Source organism: Stegastes partitus, unplaced genomic scaffold (assembly GCF_000690725.1).
Source record: "Stegastes partitus isolate 25-593 unplaced genomic scaffold, Stegastes_partitus-1.0.2 Scaffold309, whole genome shotgun sequence".
Taxonomy (NCBI): Eukaryota; Metazoa; Chordata; class Actinopteri; family Pomacentridae; genus Stegastes; species Stegastes partitus.
In genome coordinates, this window is record NW_007578040.1 from 512,712 (window position 1) to 535,050 (window position 22,339).

Consider the following 22,339-nt stretch of genomic DNA (forward strand, 5'->3'; position numbering starts at 1 on the left):
ATTCTATTCTATTGTGACTGATGTACTGTAACCGGTTGTTAGACGCAGTGGCAACCGAGACATCTGAAGGCAAAATTCCAAGAAAACGACCTGCTGTGCAATCTGGTGTTTAATCATTTTAGATAATGATGAAACTATTTTGTACTTTTTTTTCCCCATCTCATTCTTTGCAACAAAAAGCATCACGATGCTTCTCTGTTCAGGAGGAATGCTGCTAAAGTCCCACCTGAGTAATGCATCTGAGTGCGAGCGGCGTGTAAACAGCGCGGCTGCATCAAGCTGTGGAATTGTGACAAGTGTTTACTGTACAAAGTGGATTCCAACGCCGTGTTCGGATCCGGCGCGATAACTTATTGTGTTTACATCGTACGGTCCAGGTGATGTGTTTTTTAGTACACACACAGCCGCAGTGCATACTGAGGTTAAGTAGACCGCATTTAGCTCTGTTGTCTCCGAGCTTCATGTGACACCATTTTCTCCACTCTGCCCCAAGGTACACACACACACACACACACACATGAACACACACACCTCCGGGGATCAGTACACCAAAATTCACTCTCTTCAACTCTCCCTCAGTGTGTCTGCAGCCACAGACAATCTGCGAACACAAACACGCGTTAACAGACATACCGCGACGCTCCAGCTGATGGATTTCCTACCACATCTCTTTCTATTACACATACCCTGACACACACCCAAATTCAGACACTCCATCTCCGTCACATACACACAAACACACACACACACACACACACAGACACACACACAGACACACACCCACGGTGCAGGGCCGCGGAGCAGTGGGGCGGCTGTCAGGTGATGTGCGTCAGTCCTTGGATCCTCCGGCTCCCTGGTGAGGGGAAGGAAACTAGGACAGGCCTCCGCAGAGCGCATACACACTCACTCACTCACTCTCTCTCTCTCTCACACACACACACACACACACACACACACATAAGCCCTCGTCCCTCAGGCCATGGCATTGCTGGATATCACACACAGCTACTCGACAGACACACAAAAACAGCCTCTACGAGCATGTACGATTGGACATATGCTTGCAACTTTGAACATACACAAACCACACACATACACACACACACACACACACACATCCGATCTGCCTTCACTTGGCGTGCAAACACTCAGAAATTAAACACTTAAACACACACATGCCGGCACACACAATCTACACACACACACACACACTCACTCCGAGGGCCAGAGGAGCGCACTCATTAATATCGTTCTGACAACAACTGGCTCCCTGGCAATCTCTCTGCCATCGCTCACCCAGCAGCACCCCCCCACCCCCCTCCGCCCCGCCTGAGAGCGTGCACGTGGGTGTGCACGGGGATTTAACCTGGGCGGAGCCGGGGGAGGGGAACGAGGGGTGCTAATAGGCTGAAATTAATCAACGCCGGCTGATTCGCTGTCTGGGGAATGAGTGGCGGGCAGCAGGCAGGAAGGCAACACATCCTGAATACTAATGGACTAATGGAGAGGGGAGACAGAAAAGTAGATCCCTCTACCTCTTCATGGTGTTTGTCAGGTCACGAGGATGTAAGGTGAGCGGCTGAAATGCACTAAAATGCAAAGATTTTCACCAGTAGTAACAGCGAATGTACAGAAAAAGACATCAGGCCAAGTCGGACGTCAAATCTTCACCACATATTGGAATTTTATTGGAAGTCTTGGCTGCTCCTAGATAAGAAAATACTGACACTAGACCTGCAGTTTCAGTTCAAGATTAAGTGCAAAGAGTTCTACAATCATCCCTGTTTGGATAAAAATCGAAAAGAAGAATAGAAGGGTCAAGCGTTCGCCACACTAAGCCGGCTAAACGTGTAACCACATCTGTTCCTTCCTCGCTGTTTCGGCCTTTCACCTCCAAGAAACTGGAGCAACAAGAGATTTCTCTGTTTTCCCTTCTCCGATGTGGAGGCAGAAGTTTTTCGAAAACACCAAAGTCGACGCGGGATTGAATTCCACATGTTCAACAGAGCAGGCAGGGGAGACGCTCCGCTGCTTTGTGTGAAGAAGCGTAACAGGCGGCCAATCAGGAGCATTGATTTGTCCTTATTTGATTGTCCCAGAGCCACAGAGAGCGTACAGTAGTTAGCAGGACAGAAAAAAAACAAAAAAACAAAAACGAGTGCAGGTCAACGCTGATGACTGTGGATGCCCGAGAAGGAACGTAGTGGGAAGCAGATTTACTGTTTTAGTAAGTTACGGGCCATCGCAGCGGGTAATTAGGCCACAAAAGACTGCATGTTTTGCTGGCTTTTGGCTCAGTGGGAGTTATCAGTTCATATCCATTATCAGGAAACCAAGCAAGACTCTGTCCCCTAATGACCTCAATGGGCAAATGATGGAGGATTAGGAGGGGAAAAAAGGGCAGTGAAATATAATGTCGGGCGGTTTTTATGGCTCGTTCGGAGCAGTTTTTATGGCGTAAAAAGATAATTCAGAGTGTAAAAACGGGGGAAACAAAAAGGGGGAGGAAGTGGGTGAGAGGCCTTTTTAATTAACTCAAGAGGAGAGCATCTGCATGTCAAGTGAACATTGACGGACAGATAAACAAAACAAACACACATACACTACCTCCATTGCGTTGTTATTGTCTGTATTGTGTTGCATGTACATGTTTGCCGTGTTTAAACTGTACATGTTTGCACAACCTGTGTTTTATATTGCATGACTGTTTCTATTTCTATTTGATCCTATTTTTATTTTATTCTATTTTATTTTATCTTGGCTTTTTGCGCTGCATTCTCTGCACTAACACTTTAGATCTGTCTCATTTCACTGTGTACTGTACCAGCTGTAAGTGGTTGAAATGACAATAAAGCCCTTTGAATCTTGAATCTTTGAATCTTGCCTGTCAGGCTGAAGGCTTACAGTTTTGCTTGAAAATGTTTTATAAAAATGAATTTGGTATCTTTTACTTGTAAAAAAATTAAGTAGTTTTGTAATTTCTTTAGTGAATATGTCCCAAAAGCATTTTACTTTAGATCTGTATCAGCCAGTGAGAGATCATGACAAGAGGAGGCAAAATATTATATTCATTCCAGCCTTGACTCCCAAAAACTATACCTGTATGCAACTAAATGCTTGTAAATTATGTTTTTTGGGGGAGATTACATTATGCTCACAAATATGTTTCACATAAACACGTCTTTTCCTTAACTGTTGTTCATTTTCAGTCATATAATAGGTGTGGAGGGACTAATTAATCACCCAGATAGAAGATGGAGGGGAAGCTCCAAACGTGTTGAGAAAGGGCCCAAACGGCTATTTTCCTCAACTCAACCTGGTCAGTTTGGTGTCTAAACCTAATCGGGCTTCTAACAAGTAGTTAACAGTGTCAACCAAAGCATGACGTCTACCTGAATGACCACTGAAAGTCATTGAAACAAACCCTAAATACAATGATCTCATGTGGGTCTGTTCCTACAACGTCTTACCTTTTGGGGACCAAAATGTGTTTCTTTCAAAAAGAAAATGCAGTTTAGCTGTATAGGGGCTCAGTTTTCGGGGGCGGTTTATCCACCACAGGAGAGACTGGATGTTATCTGCAATTAGGTGCAACAAATATGTGCATATATCAGTATTTGCAATCAGGAAACATGATCAGACACTTGCAGAAGTCCAACATCGTGCATCTCTAGTTTCCTGGCCTGCAAAACGCTCTCATAGTTTAAACAGTTTTATCTCTATCCGATCTTTTTTTATTAGCATAAGGAATGGAAAATGTGTAGGTAGTGTTTTTCTTACTCACTCGCTGCGTAACTACAAGTGGACTTTTGGTACTTCAGCAGAGTGGAGCGTTAGGAGGCAGCAGGCTGCAGCTGTGCATTAATGGACTCATTTAATGGGCTGTTCAAGCAATACGCTGCTCGTGTCTTTTTACAGGACGCAGCTACAGGTTGTAAAGGTTAATTAGGCTCATCCAACAAAAGGTGATTAGATGTTTCGGAGTTATTTTAGTTGAAAGGTGAACCTGTGAGATTCAGCAGCTGTAAACAACTAGAAACCGTCAATACGTCTCCACCACCAAGGACGTATATTCCCATGTTCAAGTCTTTTTGATTCTGTTATGACCAATCAAATGAACACATACACACAGCAAGGGACCAAACCAAAGCTGAGAACACACACACAACCCCCAGTAAAACAACAAGCAAGCGAGCCGCACTCACTGTGAATAACCACCTACAGAGCCGCCGACAAAAAGAAACTCACGCAGTCTGAACGGCTGCTCAAAGAGCGAGTTGGAGCCACCGACGTACCTCGACCACGCCTTTTTTCTCTCGCCATTTTCTTTCATGTCACCGTCACCTACAGTCTGTCCCTGAAACGGATTCCATTTACAAATACTTATTCACTCTGATGTATAGACTGTTAACACATGAAATCACAGAGGTGCGATGCAGAATGCGAGAGCAGAATACAGACGGCTCTGCTGCTCTTGTCTTTTTTTTTCTTTTAAATTCTCTGTCTGTCTCTCTTTCCATGTCCCCTGGTTTGCTCTCGGTGGATCGTCTTCAGATGGGACTTGGGGAGAGCGAGAGAGGGGGAGAAAGGGGGGAGAGAGAGAGAGAGAGATGTGGGTGGTAAAAGTGGGTCACATGCTCAGAGAGAAAGAGGAGGAAAAAAAAAAATGGGGGGGGAGAGAGATGAGGGAGAGCGACACCGAGGGAGAATGACAGCAACGTGGAAACATGGGTGAGAGAGAGGGAGGGAGAGAGGGAGAGGTAGGGCGACACAAAGAGGGTGAGAGAGAGAGAAGGGGGGAGGAAAAGAGGGGAGGTCGAATTCCCTTGTTCAGAAGGAGTGGATCAGTCACAGGCCTCTTTCCTTTCATCTGATCTCGGCGGACCGCAGAACCTGGGACGCACACACACACACACAATAACAAGTACACAACGCAGCACACTCACCCACACACACACACACACACACACAAAACCAACATCAATCCAAAGTACACACACACACACAGATGAAGAAATGATACACACAAACACAATATGTATGTCTTTATGTGGATGCACGCACACAAACACACACACACAATCCTGCCAGACAAACTTAATAAATCCATTACCCCCTAGATTCAACAGCAACAAAGAGAGGAATGTAGAAAATGAGATTCAATAATGGCATACCGACACAATGACACACACACACACACACACACACACACAAGTGCATGTAGACAAACAGATGCATACATCCAAGCACAATAACACACACATGAATTTAACCCACATGAGAGTGTAAGTAGGCGCTGCTCCAGCCTCCCTCCCTGGTGGAGACACACACACACACACAAACACAGACACACACACACACACAAGAAAAAAAAAAAAGGATGGACAGATCCCATCATGTGTGTTTTCCTTTGTGTGCGAGTGTGTGTTGTGTTGCTGTATGCCATCCCCTCATCTCCCGGGCTTTCTGCTACCACCATATTCATCTGCAGCCCTCATAAGGATAATTACACACACACACACACACACACACACACACACACACACAGACAGAGCTCGTCTCTGAAAACGCACAGCATTCCCAGCTCCACTCTGGCGCTGGTCAAGGTCAATAGCAAAATCCTGCCTAGAAGGCTCGCCTAAAGCCATAGATGCACTGTGTGTGCGTTTGTGTACAGTGTGTGTGTGTGTGTGTGTGTGTGTGTGTGTCGGTCTCTAAATTTTGTGCATGCACCATTCATGCGTATGTGCGCAGTGCAATATCTTTGTCTGCAGAAATAAAACTGCACACCCTCGATTTATTCATTCAGAGAAAAGACATCCCTCCCAAAAAAAAATCATCCTTCTCCATAGTTCCTGGTTGAATCCTGACTGTTTACTGACTGCTGAGGAAATTCATTTAAGTCCTCGCGTTGTGACACTAAACAGTGAATTTAAAGTCATTCAAGTGACTCACTTCAGAGCTTTAGATAATGTTCTTTATGCTGCTGTCACTGTAGATTCTCTTTTCTGATTGGATGGAAGCTGTGGATGCCCTTTGACACCAAGATGCAGGTTTTGTTCTAAATTTTTGTAGCGGGCAACAAACAACAACAACAACAACATGAGAAGATTCTCCTTAAGAAGAGCACAAATGTAACTGCAAACAGGTTCAGCATTTGCAAGAATCTGAATCTTCAACGACGAGGGATGTGAGGACTTTTAAAGTGACATTAGGGGAAGAAAGAGTTCAAATTCAGGACAGAACAAGTGTGTGAGAAGGAACGAGCTCAATAAAGTGAACTCCCCTTAAATAACAGTTGCAAGAATCTCTCTTATTACAGGTTGAGTAAGATTTGAGTGCAACATGAGAAATAGATTTTTCTCCCGCTCTCTTTTTTTTTTCCTCAAAACTTGTCAACATCTTGTGAACGTCTTCCTGTTTGGCTCCGTGTTGCCTAGCAACCCAATCTGCAGAAGCGTAAACTATGTTGTATCATATCTAAAATATCACATTACAGTAGTTAATCAAACAAATAGTTTTTAAAATTGTTGCATTTTGTCAGATCCACGCTGCCTGCTGAGGGGGGATGGCGTCTTTGCAGGAGCAGCTCCAAAGCTCTGGAAAAATCTCAAGATGCTTTTAACGGCTTCTGGTTGCTCCTAACTCTGAGAGAATAATCACACGAATATCACATGTGGAAAAACACACGTGACCACCTGTACATGTGGTTTTGCACTAAACATGTTGATGTAGCACGTGTGAAACGATGACTTTCTACAAGAGAAACGTGCTTTTGAAACACTTTCATGGTGCTTATGTGTAAAAATGTGTATTCTCATGTGGAACCAATAAGATCACATGTAGAACAAACTGTAAGAGAATCATCTTCAGATTTTATTTTTTAAAGTTGAACTTATTTCAAAAATTCCAGTGCTTTTGGACTTGATTCAATACTTTGTACGACTTTATTTCGCTTTACAACTTGCTTTTGTGTCTTTATCCTGTTTTGCTTTTTGCACATATTTTACTGTCTGATCACTCCCACAGCACTTTGCTCAACTCGGGTCGTTTTAAACGTGCTGTATGAATAAATCTGATTTAAACAGTGGTGGTGGTAACACTGAAGTTGTGTGTTTCAAGACAGATTCTGTGGCGACCGCTTGAGGTTCTCAGTCTTCATGGAACTGGACGTTCCTCCTCACACAGCCACTGGAATGGGAATTTATTGCTTTACATTTCCTGCAATAAAACCTGTCTGTTTGTTAACCGTCTGAACCAGGAAACCTGCTGGTGGGTTTAAAGGCATGATTTCTTTGAAACACAGCAAGAAACTGTACAAACAGGAAGAACGGTCGATTCTTTAACTTTCTGACAGTCCTTGAGCGACTCATGGGTGACTTCCACTTTTGTTGAGAAGAAAACACAACCAGATCTGAGCTGAACACCTGGATATTTCATCAAAATCACTTTGGCTCATTCAAAAATGTGTCAAAAATAAACCTTTTACAGCAACCAGATGTTGAAAAAAAACTAAAAACTTTCTCGATGTAACCGCGAAGCCACGACTGACTCAGCTGCAGCCGATACTCAAAAACTCATGGACTTTTTAGCTTAACTGGGCTAAATTGCAGAGCAGATAGGAGACAAATAAGAAAAGAAATTAAAAATACAAGAAGTAAAATATCTGTAGTATGTAGAGCTGTCAGGTTTCAGTGTTGATAACACTTTGAAAGAAATGTTTATGTTGATTTCCTAATTTTTCAAGTTAGTTTTTTTTCTCTCATCACGTCATTTCTCATTATAACGGCATCATACTGCACAAAAGGATGTTTAATGTCTCTGTGCTTCTAGATATAGTTGCACTGTTTCCATTGAGGTGCAGGTTTTTATATTGCAGTTAAAAAAAATTAACCCATAGCGACTAAAAATGTGACTGGAAAGGATTAAAAAGTTAAGTATAGATCCACCGTAAACATACATCAGACAAAAAACAGATGATTTTACTTGCAAAAAGCTGAATCATTACTGCTATCACGGCCCAAAAGTATGATACACTGATCAACCCAAGAAAGGTGGCGTGATCAGTGGGCAGTAAACTGTGAATGCAGAAGGTTAAATGTATGACTTGATTCACGCCCAGCACTGTAGTTTATGAAATGTCAGACGTTTTCTAGGTCAGAAAACTGATGAAATCAATTTGCACGCACAGCATGGGAGAGCAAAAATAAAGAAACTGTGACCTTTAAAATTACAAGATTATTCACACTTGTAATTTAAATAACATCTGAAACCGACTTGACAGACGAGGCTTGATGTGGGAATGCCGTTCACAGAAAGAATAAAATCTGTCGTTCTCCTTAATAACAGACGAAGCAGGGCGCAGAATGACACCGGATCAGTTCCATGTTGTGATTCTGCTGACTTTAATCAAACACACACACAGAGGTCAAAGCGGCCCAACACACACACACATGTTTTCATGTGTGTCTGACCTCTGACCTTTAGCTGAGCTCAGCAGTTCATGTGTGTGTGTGAATGTGTCAGCTGTCAGTCAGAAGAAGCGACTGATATCACGGCAGCATCTATGAAACAGACGAATTTTAAGGGTTTGAGATCTGGAAGAAAAAAAAATTCTGACATTCAAGTCTGATTTGCAGGTTTTCACCGCTGGACACTAATCCACTAATCCAAAGTGCTCCGTTCCTGAAACTATGCATTTTCATAGCAGGGATAATTGTTCCAGGACTCTCTCCCCAGAGCATATTCATGTCTTCATTAAGATCTGCTGTTAGTTCTGACTCAGCTACAGTCAGTGTTTTTTATTATTTCATTTTGTGCTCCTATTCCTCAGTGACATGATACTTAGAAGGAGTGCAGCTGATATACCGGCTGGAAATTCAGCAAAGTTTGGGAGATTTTCGCTAAAAAGTCCTAAATGTTGGACAAATTCATAGTTTTCTATTAATGTCAGTCTGGATATTATGGAGTTTGTAGTTAAAAAACAACAAAAAATATTTCTGTTCTTTGTTTCAAAACCAAAAATGTTCCAGATATCAGATTCAAAGCGCTCAAAAAAAAAAAAAGAATGAAGCACTTTAGCTTTTGTAATTTTTTTTTTAGCAATTCCTTTTTTTGTTTTTTATTTGAAAACCAAAAACAGACATCATCTTTTTTTTTTTTAAACCAAAAATTAAAAATAAAATCACGTGGTCTATTCGGTTTTTTGTTCCAAAGTGAGGAAAAACAAACTGGAAACTTGCTCCACCTTTGTTCAGTGTTCTTTTGTGTACCGATGGATTACGTGGACATAATATGGTTGCTGAGAATATTTGCTAAAACATTCACTTCTTGTGTTGCTTGTTAGCATCCTAGTTGGGATAAAGCTGTACAGTACAATTTGTCTGAGTAAGATGGGAGACAATTACACATCTTCAGTTTTACAGAAGTCTGGTGCTCAGAAGGTGGAACATTTTTAGTTCAGTTTTTCCACCTTTTTGAGTTGAAAATGAAGCGATGCAGCAGTGAATCAAAGTGTTTTATTATGGATACGATACAAATATTGAATTTCTGTCATAAAAAGTGAAGCAAATTGAACTAAACTCAGTTATAATATCCAACCCAAGTCACTAGAAATGCTGCGTATCAAACCACTGCTGCATTAAAATCAACTAGCACATCAGAAACAAACACCGGCAATACATTTATTGTTACTGAACATGTAACTATGAGGGAAGATTTGCTGCATCTCCCTCTTTCTCTTTGATTATTTCCATAAAAAGCACCTGAGCGTTAAAATATCACTAAGGTAACTAATATGTTAAGTTATTGTAATCACCGGCGGAGGTTTGTCAGTGCAATAAAACGTCTTTGTGTTGAGCAGGTGGACATGTGAGACAGAGACGAGGCTGAACATCACTGTCACTCTTTAGATCACTTACACGAACTGACAGCAGGCTGCAACCCGAGATCAAACACGCAACACACAAGATATGCATGCGAACGGAGACGCCTTGCAACAAAAATATAGGAGAGGAGAGGAGAGGATGGAGGAGAGGAGAGGATGGAGGAGATGGTATTCAGCGGACCGTGACACTTCAGACATATGGGAGGACCGAGGAGAGACGAGGGGATGAATGGAGGGTTGCTGAGAGAAATGGCGAGACGCAGAAACAGAGGGAGAGGGAGAAGCATCCAGCTGTTTGTCCATCCTAGCTCTGCCGTAATGAGCCCATGTTTGGCTCTGTGGAGCATTGCCAACGCCTCATCTAACTTCTCCAAACTCTAACAAGCCAAACTGCTATTTAGATTTACCTCCTACCGGCGCTGAACCGAGCCCAAACAACTAAGCACATAACAGCGTGGCGCTCCCTTAAATGGACACTTTGACATTTTGAATTTTAGCTGTTTATTTTTCTTTAAACAGACACTTGTCAGCATGTGGGGAACATTTTTGCTTTTAAGTTTTCATAAAATGGCTCGGCAGCATTGTTAGCGTCGCTGAGCGTATCTTCCACTTGCAGCCTGCTGTGCCCTTTGGCTGAAATGAGGGAAAAGCTTCTAAGTCATTTGGAGATTCACCTGGCGAAAACACAAATTCACACACGGCCGTATTCTTATTACAGCCAGGAAGACGCTGACCAATAATTTAAAGCATAAAAAAAAAAAAAAGCATTCCCCCTCTGCTTAGTTTACCCCTAAAAATGTGATTATGTTCTGGTTGACAGCTGCCAGCGTCCTTCATCAACACAACCAAGCTTAATAACTGAAAAAAAAGCCACTACAACAAAAAAAAAGATAAAAATATTCCACAAACATATTCTCTTTTAAATCCCCAATTTAGGAAAAAAAAACCAACAGCTAAGCCAAAAGCTATCATTCACTTTGTGCTAAAAACGTGCCACTAAAACGCTATTTTTGTCTCTGATGTTAATCCTCGTCTCCGCATTTATCCATCGCTGAAACCTAAAAATGATTCCTGCCTCCCCTCCCGTCTCCTTTTTCCTCCATAATACAGTCTGGATGCGTCAACGGAGGCGGCGGCGGCTTTGTATGTGATCATGAGGTCGACTGAACCTGAACTAGTTTTAATCCCGGAGTGCAGACGATTCGTACCGAGCAGAACCTTAATGCATCGTTTTCGGAATATATGTTGGATTTATTGTAGAAACTGCATCAGAATAATATATATCTTGGTCACAGTTCCTTTAATAACTGAGTTTAAGGGATTATTGTTTAAAAAAATAGGCAATAAATCCTTATCAGATGGTAAATATGTATGTTATAATTGCTCTTGTCGGACTTCATCACTCTTTTTAAAAATACTTTTCAAGGTTTAAGGTTCCAAAGTCAAGCCTCTTCAGCGTTTTGCTCGAAATGTGGATGCAGGGAATAAAACTGGCAACCCTGCAGCTATTTGTTTTTTCTATTTAAAAGTGTTGCAAACTAAAAAACAAAACCTTTCTCCTAATTTGCATTTACGTTTTGCCCAAATGCGTGGAGTCACCAAACCTTTGCTGCACCCTCACCTCCTCCCTGCAAACAGTAAATTCAACATAACAAAGCTCGAATTCAAAGTGCACTTAAGCTGGTCACAGCATAAACTCTGTGCAGGTGAGTCCATGGATTATTCAGCGATGGTCAGGATGTGGTTACCGCTGGATCGGGTTACTGCTCATATCTGAACATCTTGCCACATAAAACCATAACTGTCTGCGTGGACAGCAGCTTTTAGTGTTTAGTAAAGGCGGTGTAACCCTTTAAAAAGGTTCGAGCCACATTCTTTTAGATTACGATGCTTTTTTTATTGTTTGGGTAAAGTTTTACTGTCACTGTCTGATCAAAAGTTGACTTCTGTTGTATTTACTCAGGAACTCTTTCACAGGTTTACAGAGATATGTGTGGTGGAAATAACTTCTTAGAGGGTTAATGATTCACCAGGTGAGCAAAGAGCGTAAAAATATACATGAACTGATACAAAAGTCGACTAGAAAGGCTTCAGAAAACAGCGTAAGTGTGATTTTTCCTGTCAGGATCTTCTTTAGCTCCTTCTAAACTCGTGAGAGCAGAACTGCAAACTTAACTAAACGATGCAAACTCCTGTATTCTCCCAGTTCGACGTGATTTATTGCCTTTCCCCGGCGTTAACAGAACAGTCGCAAACAAAGCCTCCAAAAAACTTCAGGTTCAACGACCGAGCATAAACTTTACTGCTGAGCGGCATTGTGTAACACACCAATCTGAAGTTTAGCAGCAGAGTCTGTGTGTTGCATCAGAACGCTGCCCTTATCTGGGCTATTTTTACCCAAAGTCAGTCTGCTAACTAAGCTCCGTGGCCACTAAGTGAGAGGGGATAAAGTGTCAGGACCCCAAATGCATGTGTGATCCTCTTAACCATCAATCAGTGCTACACTCAGGGTGGCAAACATCAGTTCTCCATCTTCACAGCTACAACCTTTACTGTGTGTGTGTGTGTGTCATCGTCTTCTTACACATGATCAAAGTCATTATAGGTCACTAACGTCAACCTGAAGATGCTTATTTTAGCATTAAGACACAATATTGTACCATAACATTCTTGTATCAGCTCAAGAATAGCTCAATAAATAGTAAAAATAACTGAAACAAGGTCTATCACGTGCAAAGCAGTTTATTCTGATGAAATTCTTCAGCTGTTTGAATACACTTTTAATAGTTTCAGCTCTAATTGTTTATTAAATGTATGATGTTGGTTAAATTACAGACAACCACGAGCAAAATTACCGGGGAAAAAAATTATTAATTTACATGTTAAACCTACAAAAAAAAAAAATCAAAACACACAAAAAACAGGCCAAAACTGTCAATAATGTCCCCAACAAAAAATATATATATAAAAAATATTATTGTCATTATTTTAAGGATGAAAAAAGTACCAAATACTTTTTTACACTATTATTTTATTTTATTTTATTTACTGTGTTTTGCTAAATAAAATACCAAGTAAAATCACAGAATAAAGCATTAATTTATTATTTATTATTATTATATTTATTGTTATTTTGTATTATTTATTATTATTAATATTATTACATGTTGCCAGTAAAAAGAAAAGAAAAAAAGGGAAAAAAAAAGAAAAAACAGGCCACAGCTATAAATGACGTCTGTCAAAAATATTCTTCAAGTTGTTCTTTTACAATGTGTGACATAAAAACTACACTGTTAACTTAAGTCTGCCACAAAAAAGTCCTTTTAATTTGCTGTTATTTTCACCATCTTTACAGTTTTCCAGCCTTTGTCTTTCGGTTGTACCTTCCTGTTTATAAAGCTGAATGGGGCCCTTCACTCTGATTGTAATGAATCAAACCTTTATCATGATGAGTGCATGTTTACAATTCAGGAGATGGATTTGATGCCATTGGGCTTTAGGTTTAAAATAAGACAGAAATAAGGTTAAAGCTGCACTATTTCATTTCTTTTTTTTTTTATTAAATGGCAACATGTAATGTGGAAGGGCTCAGTGGTAGAGATGAACCTGCACAGAATCTGTGGTTTTCCTTGGTTCTGTGGAGCATTTTTGATTCTTTCACTTGAATAGTTTGATTTTTGCCTCTTTGCTGTTTTAATCAGCTGCTGGTTTCACCTTAAAAGTTCTGCAAAGTCCTCAGAATGCTACCTGCTTAGAAGGCATATAAGAAGAGAGATGAGTTTATGATCAGCTTCTAGTCATTTAAAGTGTAATTTCACCTCCAGCTCGGACCATAACTCCACCCGCTGTAAAGTTTTGTGACAGCAACAAGCAGAGAACATTCAGAGAAACACAATCTAACACTGCTGTGGTGGAGGGCCGTGGTGGTCCAGAGCTGTTTTAATCTGAGCCGCTGCCTTCAGCCCCAGGAACCCACAAAGCTCGAGCTCTTGTAAAGCCTAACGCAACCTGACCTCATCTGACTTTCTGTGATCCATCTGCTCCTCTCCTGCTCTCTGCGCTCACATAAACTACATTTAAATACAATCGAATTCCCAATAAAAGTTGTTCACATTTACATATTTTTCCATTTCTGCTTGCAGACAATGAAACAAATACGAATGACTGACTAAAACGCAGTCGGTTAGAACTACACGCTACCCAGTAGTCGCTTCCACGTTGCTGCTCTGCTGAGATCCTGATTTTTTAACCACAGCGTCCTCTGACAGACTCTCCTTACGCGAGCAGACGACGGCGGCTGTGCTGTGAACTCGACTGTGTTTCAATGCGGAACGATTACTCAGAGAGAAGACGGAAGCAACAGAACGTCTCGGCCTCACATTCAGTCACGTCAACATCAGCTGCTGCTCTGAGGCAGAGAAGCTACAGGGCGGCACTGGCGACTTTTCTAAGGAAAGGAGCCGAGATTTTAACTAAAAGTTGCTGCACTTACCACTAGATGCTTCTTAGGAAAGAAAACATCTCTATGCGATTCTGAAGTGAAAAGTCAGTAAATTAGAGAAGAGTCAAAGCATGTCAGTGTGGAGCCTGGAAGCTTCAGGATGTTGCATATCATAGAGTTTACAGTTTGAAAATAATGTTTAAGTGTGGATCTTTAAATCTAGAGACAGCTCCTTGAGTTCAAGTGTTCAGAATAACAAGCACTGCTTCATATCGGACAAGAGTTTTGGGGTTTAGTTGCTCTTTCAGGGGTGGTAGCTGGTGAAATCTTTCAAGTGTCTACAGCAGGGGTGTCCAATCCTGGTCCTCGAGGGCCGCAATCCTGCATGTTTTAGATGTTTCCTTCTTCCAACACACCTGATCCAAATGATCAGGATCGTTATCAGGCTTCTGGTGAGCTGATCATTTGAATCAGGTGTGTTGGAAGAAGGAAACATCTAAAACATGCAGGATTATCGCCCTCGAGGACCGGAGTTCGACACCCCTGGTCTACAGAATCACCTCCAGATGTGCTGCCAGCTTGTTTTTCTGCCAACAAGTGGTTAAAAACTATTAAATACAGCTTTAAAGCTTGCATGTGTTCATTTAGTGCAGCGTTTATTCGTTCTACAACTTGTTACTGGAATAGAATAAGTAGAGCTGCGCTGTCTCAGAACACTTAGAGTCGTATTTTGGTATCGACAAGCCATTCAAATTCAGCAAAAGGTCAAATTTTGCTAAACTTAGTGGTTCATAATCGGTTACTTCTCTGTGTGCTGTTGATATCTGACTAATCATATTTGGCTCAGTCACTGCAATACGTTTCTTGTTACAAAAAGTTAAGCGGATTGAATTAAACTGAGTTCAATAGTAAACTAAAACTCCATCCAAGTCATTAAGGATGCTCCATATGAAACTGCTGTTGTGCTTCTGCGTTATAATTAATTAGCACAGCAGTGTGAGACTTTACCGGTGGACGCATTTAACGCTGTGATCCAAGAACAGACGAATACGAAACCTCTTGTTTCTGGTCCAACATCGCTGCCGCTCACCCACGTCAGCTCGGACCCATCTTTAATTAGGCTAAATAACCACTGTGTGTGTGTGTGTGTGTGTGTGTGTGTGTGTCTGCACGTATGCAAGCTCCACGTTAATGTGTAATGTTTGCGTTGCCTGGCAGTGGAAAACACTAAATGCCAGAGTGGAGATGGTTATCTCTCTAATGTAATTGCACTGAATAATAGTGTAGATCCAATTCCATTAATGGCGAAGGTGACTCTTTTACTCACAGCGGCTAAAAATAGAGACGACTGGTCTCACCGGCTCTCGCTGAAGTGAAGGCTTTGCTCCGTGACGGGCCGCGCGCTGACAGGGGTTAAATGAAAATAAGGTTTTAAAACATGTTAAGTCAAGAGTCGGGTCAGGAGATCCTTTTTAGCTCAGTGAGTCAGTCGGAGGCACGTACGCTGCCGGGGTCACTGCCTCGTGAATATGAACACACTCATTGTGCTGGAAGGGATTTGGATTGAACACAGTGACATATGTCGTAGCCTCACGTGAACCTGACAACAGCGCGGTCGGAGCGGCGCAAACCTTTCTTTTCGCCGATCGTCGGTCCTATTTTAGAAAGTGTCAACAAGTTGCCAACATGGCTCGACTAGAGGCAATTAAAATGCTCAGTGAAGTGAGACGCAGGGCAGATGGTCAGGCAGAAAGTGGCACAAGCCAGCTTGATGCACAACTGGTACACAGGTTTTCTTTGCTAAGGTCTGGGGCGCAGCGTGTCTGCCGTCACGCCAAAATCAATGTATCTACAGCGATAAAATGGCTCAATTTATCTCTCTCTCATTTTTTCCGTTCACTGGTCAATAAAACACAGAGCGGAGATGTGATGGTGTAGGAGTAGCAACACGGATCATGAACTTAAAATGCTGAAAACCTTGATGAGCAACGTTTCCCTGCCTCTACCTTTGGGTGTAAAGGGTCTCGTTGGCTGTCAGGGAAACACAAAAGAGAAATATTAATCTAGAATTTTAAAAAAAAAGGTCAAAACAAAATATTTTCTTTGTGTTTGTAACCTAATTTATGTGCACTTGTTTAATTCTACTGCTGTCATTAGTTGTTTTCTGCTTTACCTCACACAAGGTAACGCCAGTTTACATCAGAAGCTTCCAACAAGTGTTCATCTGTCAAAAAATGGACAGATGCCGACCCCAACAAATAACTAAAAATAAGACAAAAAAAAATGTGGATTTTTGTTTTAAAACACACATAAATCTGGCAACAGTAGTGAGAAAACTAGATGCAGGAACTTGTGGGAACTTTTATGTGTGTTCCGTGTTTTTGTGAGAAAAAAGTCGTGACTTCGGACTTTACCGACTTCTGACTTCCGGTAAGTGTTAATCTGTCTTTAATCAAAAACAGACAGACATTGACCCCAATAAATATCTGAGAGTCAGCCCAAAATATCAGCATTTTTCTTGCATCCATACAGCCAACCTGGATCTGGACACAGTGGGGAGGAGCCTCAGAGCAGGAACTTGTAGGAACCTTTATGTGAGCCCTCGTAAAAACCTTATTTTAATTTTTGGAGGGGGGAAAGAAACGACTTCGGCTGATGTACTTCTGAGCAGCGTAGCAGTTTTTGCTAAGCGTTAGTCTATCTTAAACCAAAAATGGACAGACACTGAACCCAATAAATATGCGAAAGTCAGTAAAGTCGATCTTCTTTCTTGCATCCATGCATCCAACCTGAATCTGGACACAGTGGGGGGGATCCTCGGAGCAGGAACTTGTAGGAACCTTTATGTGCGCCCTTGTAAAAACCTTATTTTGATTTTTGGAGGGGGGAAAGAAACGACTTCAGGTGATGTACTTCTGCGCAGCGTAGCAGTTTTGAACCCAATAAACATGTGAAAGTCAGTAAAGTCAATCTTCTTTCTTGCATCCAACCTGAATCTCGACACAATGGTGGGAATACTAGAAGCAGGAACTTGTGGGAACCTTTATATGTGTTTCGACTTCAGTAACTGCCTCTGTAGAACCTCTTTCAGGGCCATATTTGGGAGAAAAAAACTCCAGACCCTGGGTTCTATACAAGTAAAAACCAACACACGGATCTTTACGCTGATTGCTTGAACTCAGAGGAGACGGATGCTGATTGGGTAAACTCAAAGTCTGCCCTCTTAAAGTCTTTAGTGGCTTCTCTTCTGTGTAAAATTCATCAGATAGGCTAACATGGTAAAGCCTCAATTGTTCCTATTTCCTGTGTGCATCATAGACCTGGAGTTACTTCCAGTCCATACTATGTGTTTTGGCACACTATCTAGTTAATATCGTGGTTAGAAATGGCAGATTTTACACCACAATAGAAACAGAAGGGCTGAAAGGGACGATAATGGTAAATGTTTGGCCAAATCTCGCCTGCTGAGGAAAATCGTCTCCTGTTACAGCTCCCAACAAACCCTGGAGGACCGGTTTGACCCGTCTCTGCTGTGAGAGAGGAAACACTCCTCCTGGCTCTACAAGACCACAAGCAAATAAAAATGTGCACTTAAGTTAACTCCATGCAGTCGTGTAGCACTCAGACAATGCATGGCTACTAAATATGGTAATTATTAATGGAAATATAAAGAAAAAGGACAGAAAGAAACCAAAATGGAAAAGTAGCATCATCACAAGCAGCCTCTGGAAAACACTGACCAGGTTTATGTAGCAACGAGTGAAACTCCTCAATCTGTTACTGAATGAAATCTGATGACAACTAAATGATAACAGCTAACACCTTTGACCTCTCAGCCAGCACACACTTTAAGGTCTTTGGTCAGAGGGCCTTTGTCTGTTCCAGGAGACGGTGCGTTTGCAGTCCGAACCCCGAGGCTCTGGAAAGATCTGCCTGAGGAAATCAGGTCGGCTGAGTCAGCCACCTCTTTTAAGTCCCTTCTTAAAACAGACTTGAACAGAATTTCAGGATCTTCCTGAGCTTTCATTTCTTTCGCATCTGTGTATTTGTCGTCCTACACCTAATTGTGTGTTGATCTGGCTTCAGAAACCCGATGATTTCATAACTAAAGTGCTCTATAAATAACGATTGCTGTTGTTATTATGAAACAAACAGAAGAGAGTGGGAGCGCTGGTGGAGCTGATGGGAAATGATTTAGAAAACCACAATGTGCTACTACAGGAGGCCTCCGGATCATGACACAGAAGCAACACTTTGCTGTAACGGATGCAAGGCGATTCAGCCTGAAAATTCAGTCCTACAGGATCCAGACTGCTGCTTATTTTCTATTCTGCCAGGCAGTTTTCATTCTAGACACCTAATCACAGACTTATTTGGACTGGGACGCCAGGTGAATTTAAACTAGCAGGCAAAAAACGAAAACCAGCATCACTGCAGACCCCAAGGACTAGATTGGAGGATTACTGCTGTAGACTCTGTCACAGACATTGATTTTGTCCTAGAACTAAACACCTGAAGGCAACAACTTCACTAGCATCTGAAAACTTTACCCAGGAGTCCTGTGGGAGTGCGGGCCTTTATCCCACATATTTGACTGCAAGGTTTTTCATGCTGGGAGCGTTTTAAACATGTGTACTTTACTAAGGTTAGCTTTAAAGACCCAAAACATCCTGCAAATATTTTAGAGTACTCCTGTTTATTATTGTATTTCCATACAGTTGGAGGATTCGGGAGGAGAGAGAGAAACAAAGAACGATCAAAACCGATGCAGCAAATGCAGCGATATCCTGCTAAATACAGGTGAGGCTTCAAACGCACTGCATCCTACACCTCCCCTGAGGAGAGCATCTTTCATGGGGGATCTGCACGCCTGGAAATGCCTTCGTCTTTCTAACTCCAGTTTGTAGCTCATGCTTTCTGTTCAAATATTTTGTCTCCAGGCCCGAGCTGAGATAACTGTGCTGACTTCAGGTTTATTTTCTTAAACTTTAAAATGTTCTCTGGAGAGCCGCAGTAGAAACAACAGCTTTCAGAGGCAGAACGCTGCTTCTCGACAGGTAGATTGAGCTTAATGTGGAAGCGCCCCTTTTTGCAAAACAGTCACCCTTCCTGCAAAAAGCAAAAGCACAGGATGAGCCCTGTCTCAAGTTATCGTGCATGTGTGTTGCAAAAATGTGCAACCACTTGTGCAACAAATAGATTTAAATGAATAAATATTGCTAAATAGGCCGATTTGTTCATCTTTGCAACGGACAGTTCAGTCAAATTATTCAGTGACACACACAAAATATCCTTGTAATCGATATATTTGGTGCATGTGATGCTGTTAAACAAGAGTACAGAAGTGACAAGAGATGAGATGAGACACTCAAGGTTCCCTGCCAGACACAAATGTAGGAGGTCATCATTGGGTCCCAGCTGCCTATAGGCTATGAAGGAGTCTGACATTGAAGTTTGAAAGTATAAATAAATACAAAAATACCCCCTGAGTCAGTGAGTCTTAAGTTAGCAACTGGTTTCTAACAGTGAGCTGCACCAATGTGACGTGAAGTGTTTGTGGGTAGGTCGATACGCAGCGATGGGCCACAACATTAAAACCACTGACAGGTGACGTGAATGACGCACATCATCAGGTTAGAATGAAAAGTTCTGACATTCATGTGTATGTAACACTTAGTCTAATCCAGGGGTGCCCAATCCTGGTCCTCGAGAGCCCCTATCCAGCATGTTTTAGATGTTTTCCAACACACCTGATTCAAATGATCAGGATCGTTATCAGGCTTCTGCAGAGCTTGATGATGAGCTGATCATTTGAATCAGGTGTGTTGGAAAACATCTAAAACATGCTGGATAGGGGCTCTCGAGGACCAGGATTGGGCACCCCTGGTCTAATCCCAATAGCAACAGCCTTGACAGGAGCAGCCTCCCCCTGCAGGTCAATGCAATACTGCAAAAACTGCTTGAGGAAAACAACCAAGAGCTCAGATTGTGCTGACCTAATCTGATTTAGCATCTGCAGCACAACACTGATCTATGTAGGCTCCATCCTGGAACGCAAGAAACCCAAACAATCTGCTGCCAGACAACACATGAAAGCCCCAGATGCCCCACATCCATACCCCGACTAGCCAGAGCAACTACAGTGGCACAAGAGGGACTTATACAACATTGGCATGGTGGTTTAGATGTTGTTGCTAATCAGTAGAAACCCCAAATTTACAGAAACATGACAGGAAAAGGAGCAATTTGCTTGGTCTGCTTTAACTTTAAAGATCACCTTCTGTGAAAACCAAGTTCCTCATCTTATCGTGTTCTTATGTTGAGCAGAGCGTTTCCACCTTGAAACTGCAGCACTCAGACTTGTAAATAAACCAAAGAAGTCAATCCTGTCAGCTTTCAGTCTAAGATTTGTCACAGTCTTCTCCTAGAAACAGGTTTGGCTGAAGTGCTCCAATATTACAACCTGCTAATGAGCAGCTCCAGGTAGGTGAGCTGATGCGCTTGAGCTGCACCAAGTAGCAGAATGACAATGAGCTGCACAAAGCGACAGAAGAGTTGCATGTGTCATTTTAAGGAAGGACGGGATTACTTTTGATGGAAAACCTTCTAAATATGTAACTTGGATGCACACAGTGGAGGTTTTACAGGTAAGATCAGCAACCAAAGAGGGACTTTCAGCATTTCTAGACAGCCGAGTGAGACGTGATCCAGCAGATTTTTGAAAAGCCTAAGACAGTGTGATGTTGCTGTGAAGTCGGCTGCAGACTGGAACCTGTCTCCCTTTAGCTGAGCAGCAGGCCTCCACACTGTGCAATGCAATTATTCACAGCCTACCACATTACAGCCATTGCAAGAAGCCACATAAGCTTTGTAGTAATTAGTCATGAATGACAAATCCTTGCTGAGGTTGCCTATAGCCACACGCTTAGTAGTTTGTAAACAAGAGCGTCTCCATCCTCCTCATCCTCATCCTCCTCATCCTCCTCCTCATCACCACCATCCCTGCGTCCATCTGCCCTGATGTCGCACTGTGGCTTCTAGGCCTCAGCTGATGCCACGTCTCAGACCTGCGAACCCACACAGCGACTCACACCGACGACGAGAACAAGACAAAACGAGCTTTTGTTCACCTGGCGAGTAGAGCCGCGCTAGCTGCCGGGCCCCGGCGTGCTGCGGTCCCCAGCGAGGCGCCGCGCTGCGTGCAGCCGCTCCGTGCTCATTCCCGTTCGGATCCTCCTCCGCCATGGACCGGTGCCTGATGTCGGTCTCGGAGAGAAGCGACGCCGCCATAGCTCCTGCCCGCTGCCCTCCCCTGCTTTGGCTTTCAGCTACAAAGACATCAACCGGGGATGTGTCTCGTGTGTCGGTGGAGCGTGTTCGTGTCCCGGCCTCCGGCGCTGGTTGTGGCTGAGCGGAGGAGGGAGGCTGGAGCAGCTGATGCTCGCTGGGACGTACCGGAGCAGCTCGTACCACCCGGAAATACACGGACGGAGCTGCGCTGACACACAGACCTATTTCACAGTTTGGTTTTTTTTTCTCTTGTTGTTGTTGTTGTTGTTGTTTGTAACCCGCTGCAGCTCCTGCACTGATCGGACCGCCGTCACCATCCGGAGCGTAAAAGCTCCGCCGGCACGTGTTGCGTCGCGTTGCTTCCTGACGCACCGGATTTCTGCAGAAGAAACTTTTATTTGCGCGTCCGGTTTATTGGAAGGTGCTCAGAGTTCAGCTGGCTGTCACGTCAGCTGCAGGGACCGTCTGCAAGTCACAGGACGGATGGAAAGTGGAAGCTGCAGAATCAACAGTTCACCCAAACCTGACAAACCAAAACAGCCCGTAAGTCATGCAAATCCTGCTCAGGACATGCAGTGAAATAAATATCAAGCTTTAAACCCCGTCTGAGCGCATGACTGTGGAGCTGAGAGGAGAATGTCCAGTTTATAAAGACAGCTTCAATAAAGTCACTTTTATTAATGAAGCACATTTAAAGCAACAGGCATCATAATAATCATTTA

General features: G+C 42.6%; 1 protein-coding gene across 1 annotated transcript in view; it reads right to left on the reverse strand.

Moving 5' to 3' along the window:
- Positions 1 to 21,961, reverse strand: part of LOC103358434 (transmembrane protein 189) — a 48,798-nt gene extending 26,837 nt beyond the window's left edge. Inside the window, exon 1 of the mRNA XM_008283403.1 lies at positions 21,458 to 21,961. Coding sequence (XP_008281625.1) covers positions 21,458 to 21,617 — 160 coding nt within the window. The 5' untranslated portion in view covers positions 21,618 to 21,961. The remainder of the gene's footprint in view (positions 1 to 21,457) is intronic.
- Positions 21,962 to 22,339: the final 378 nt, after the last annotated feature.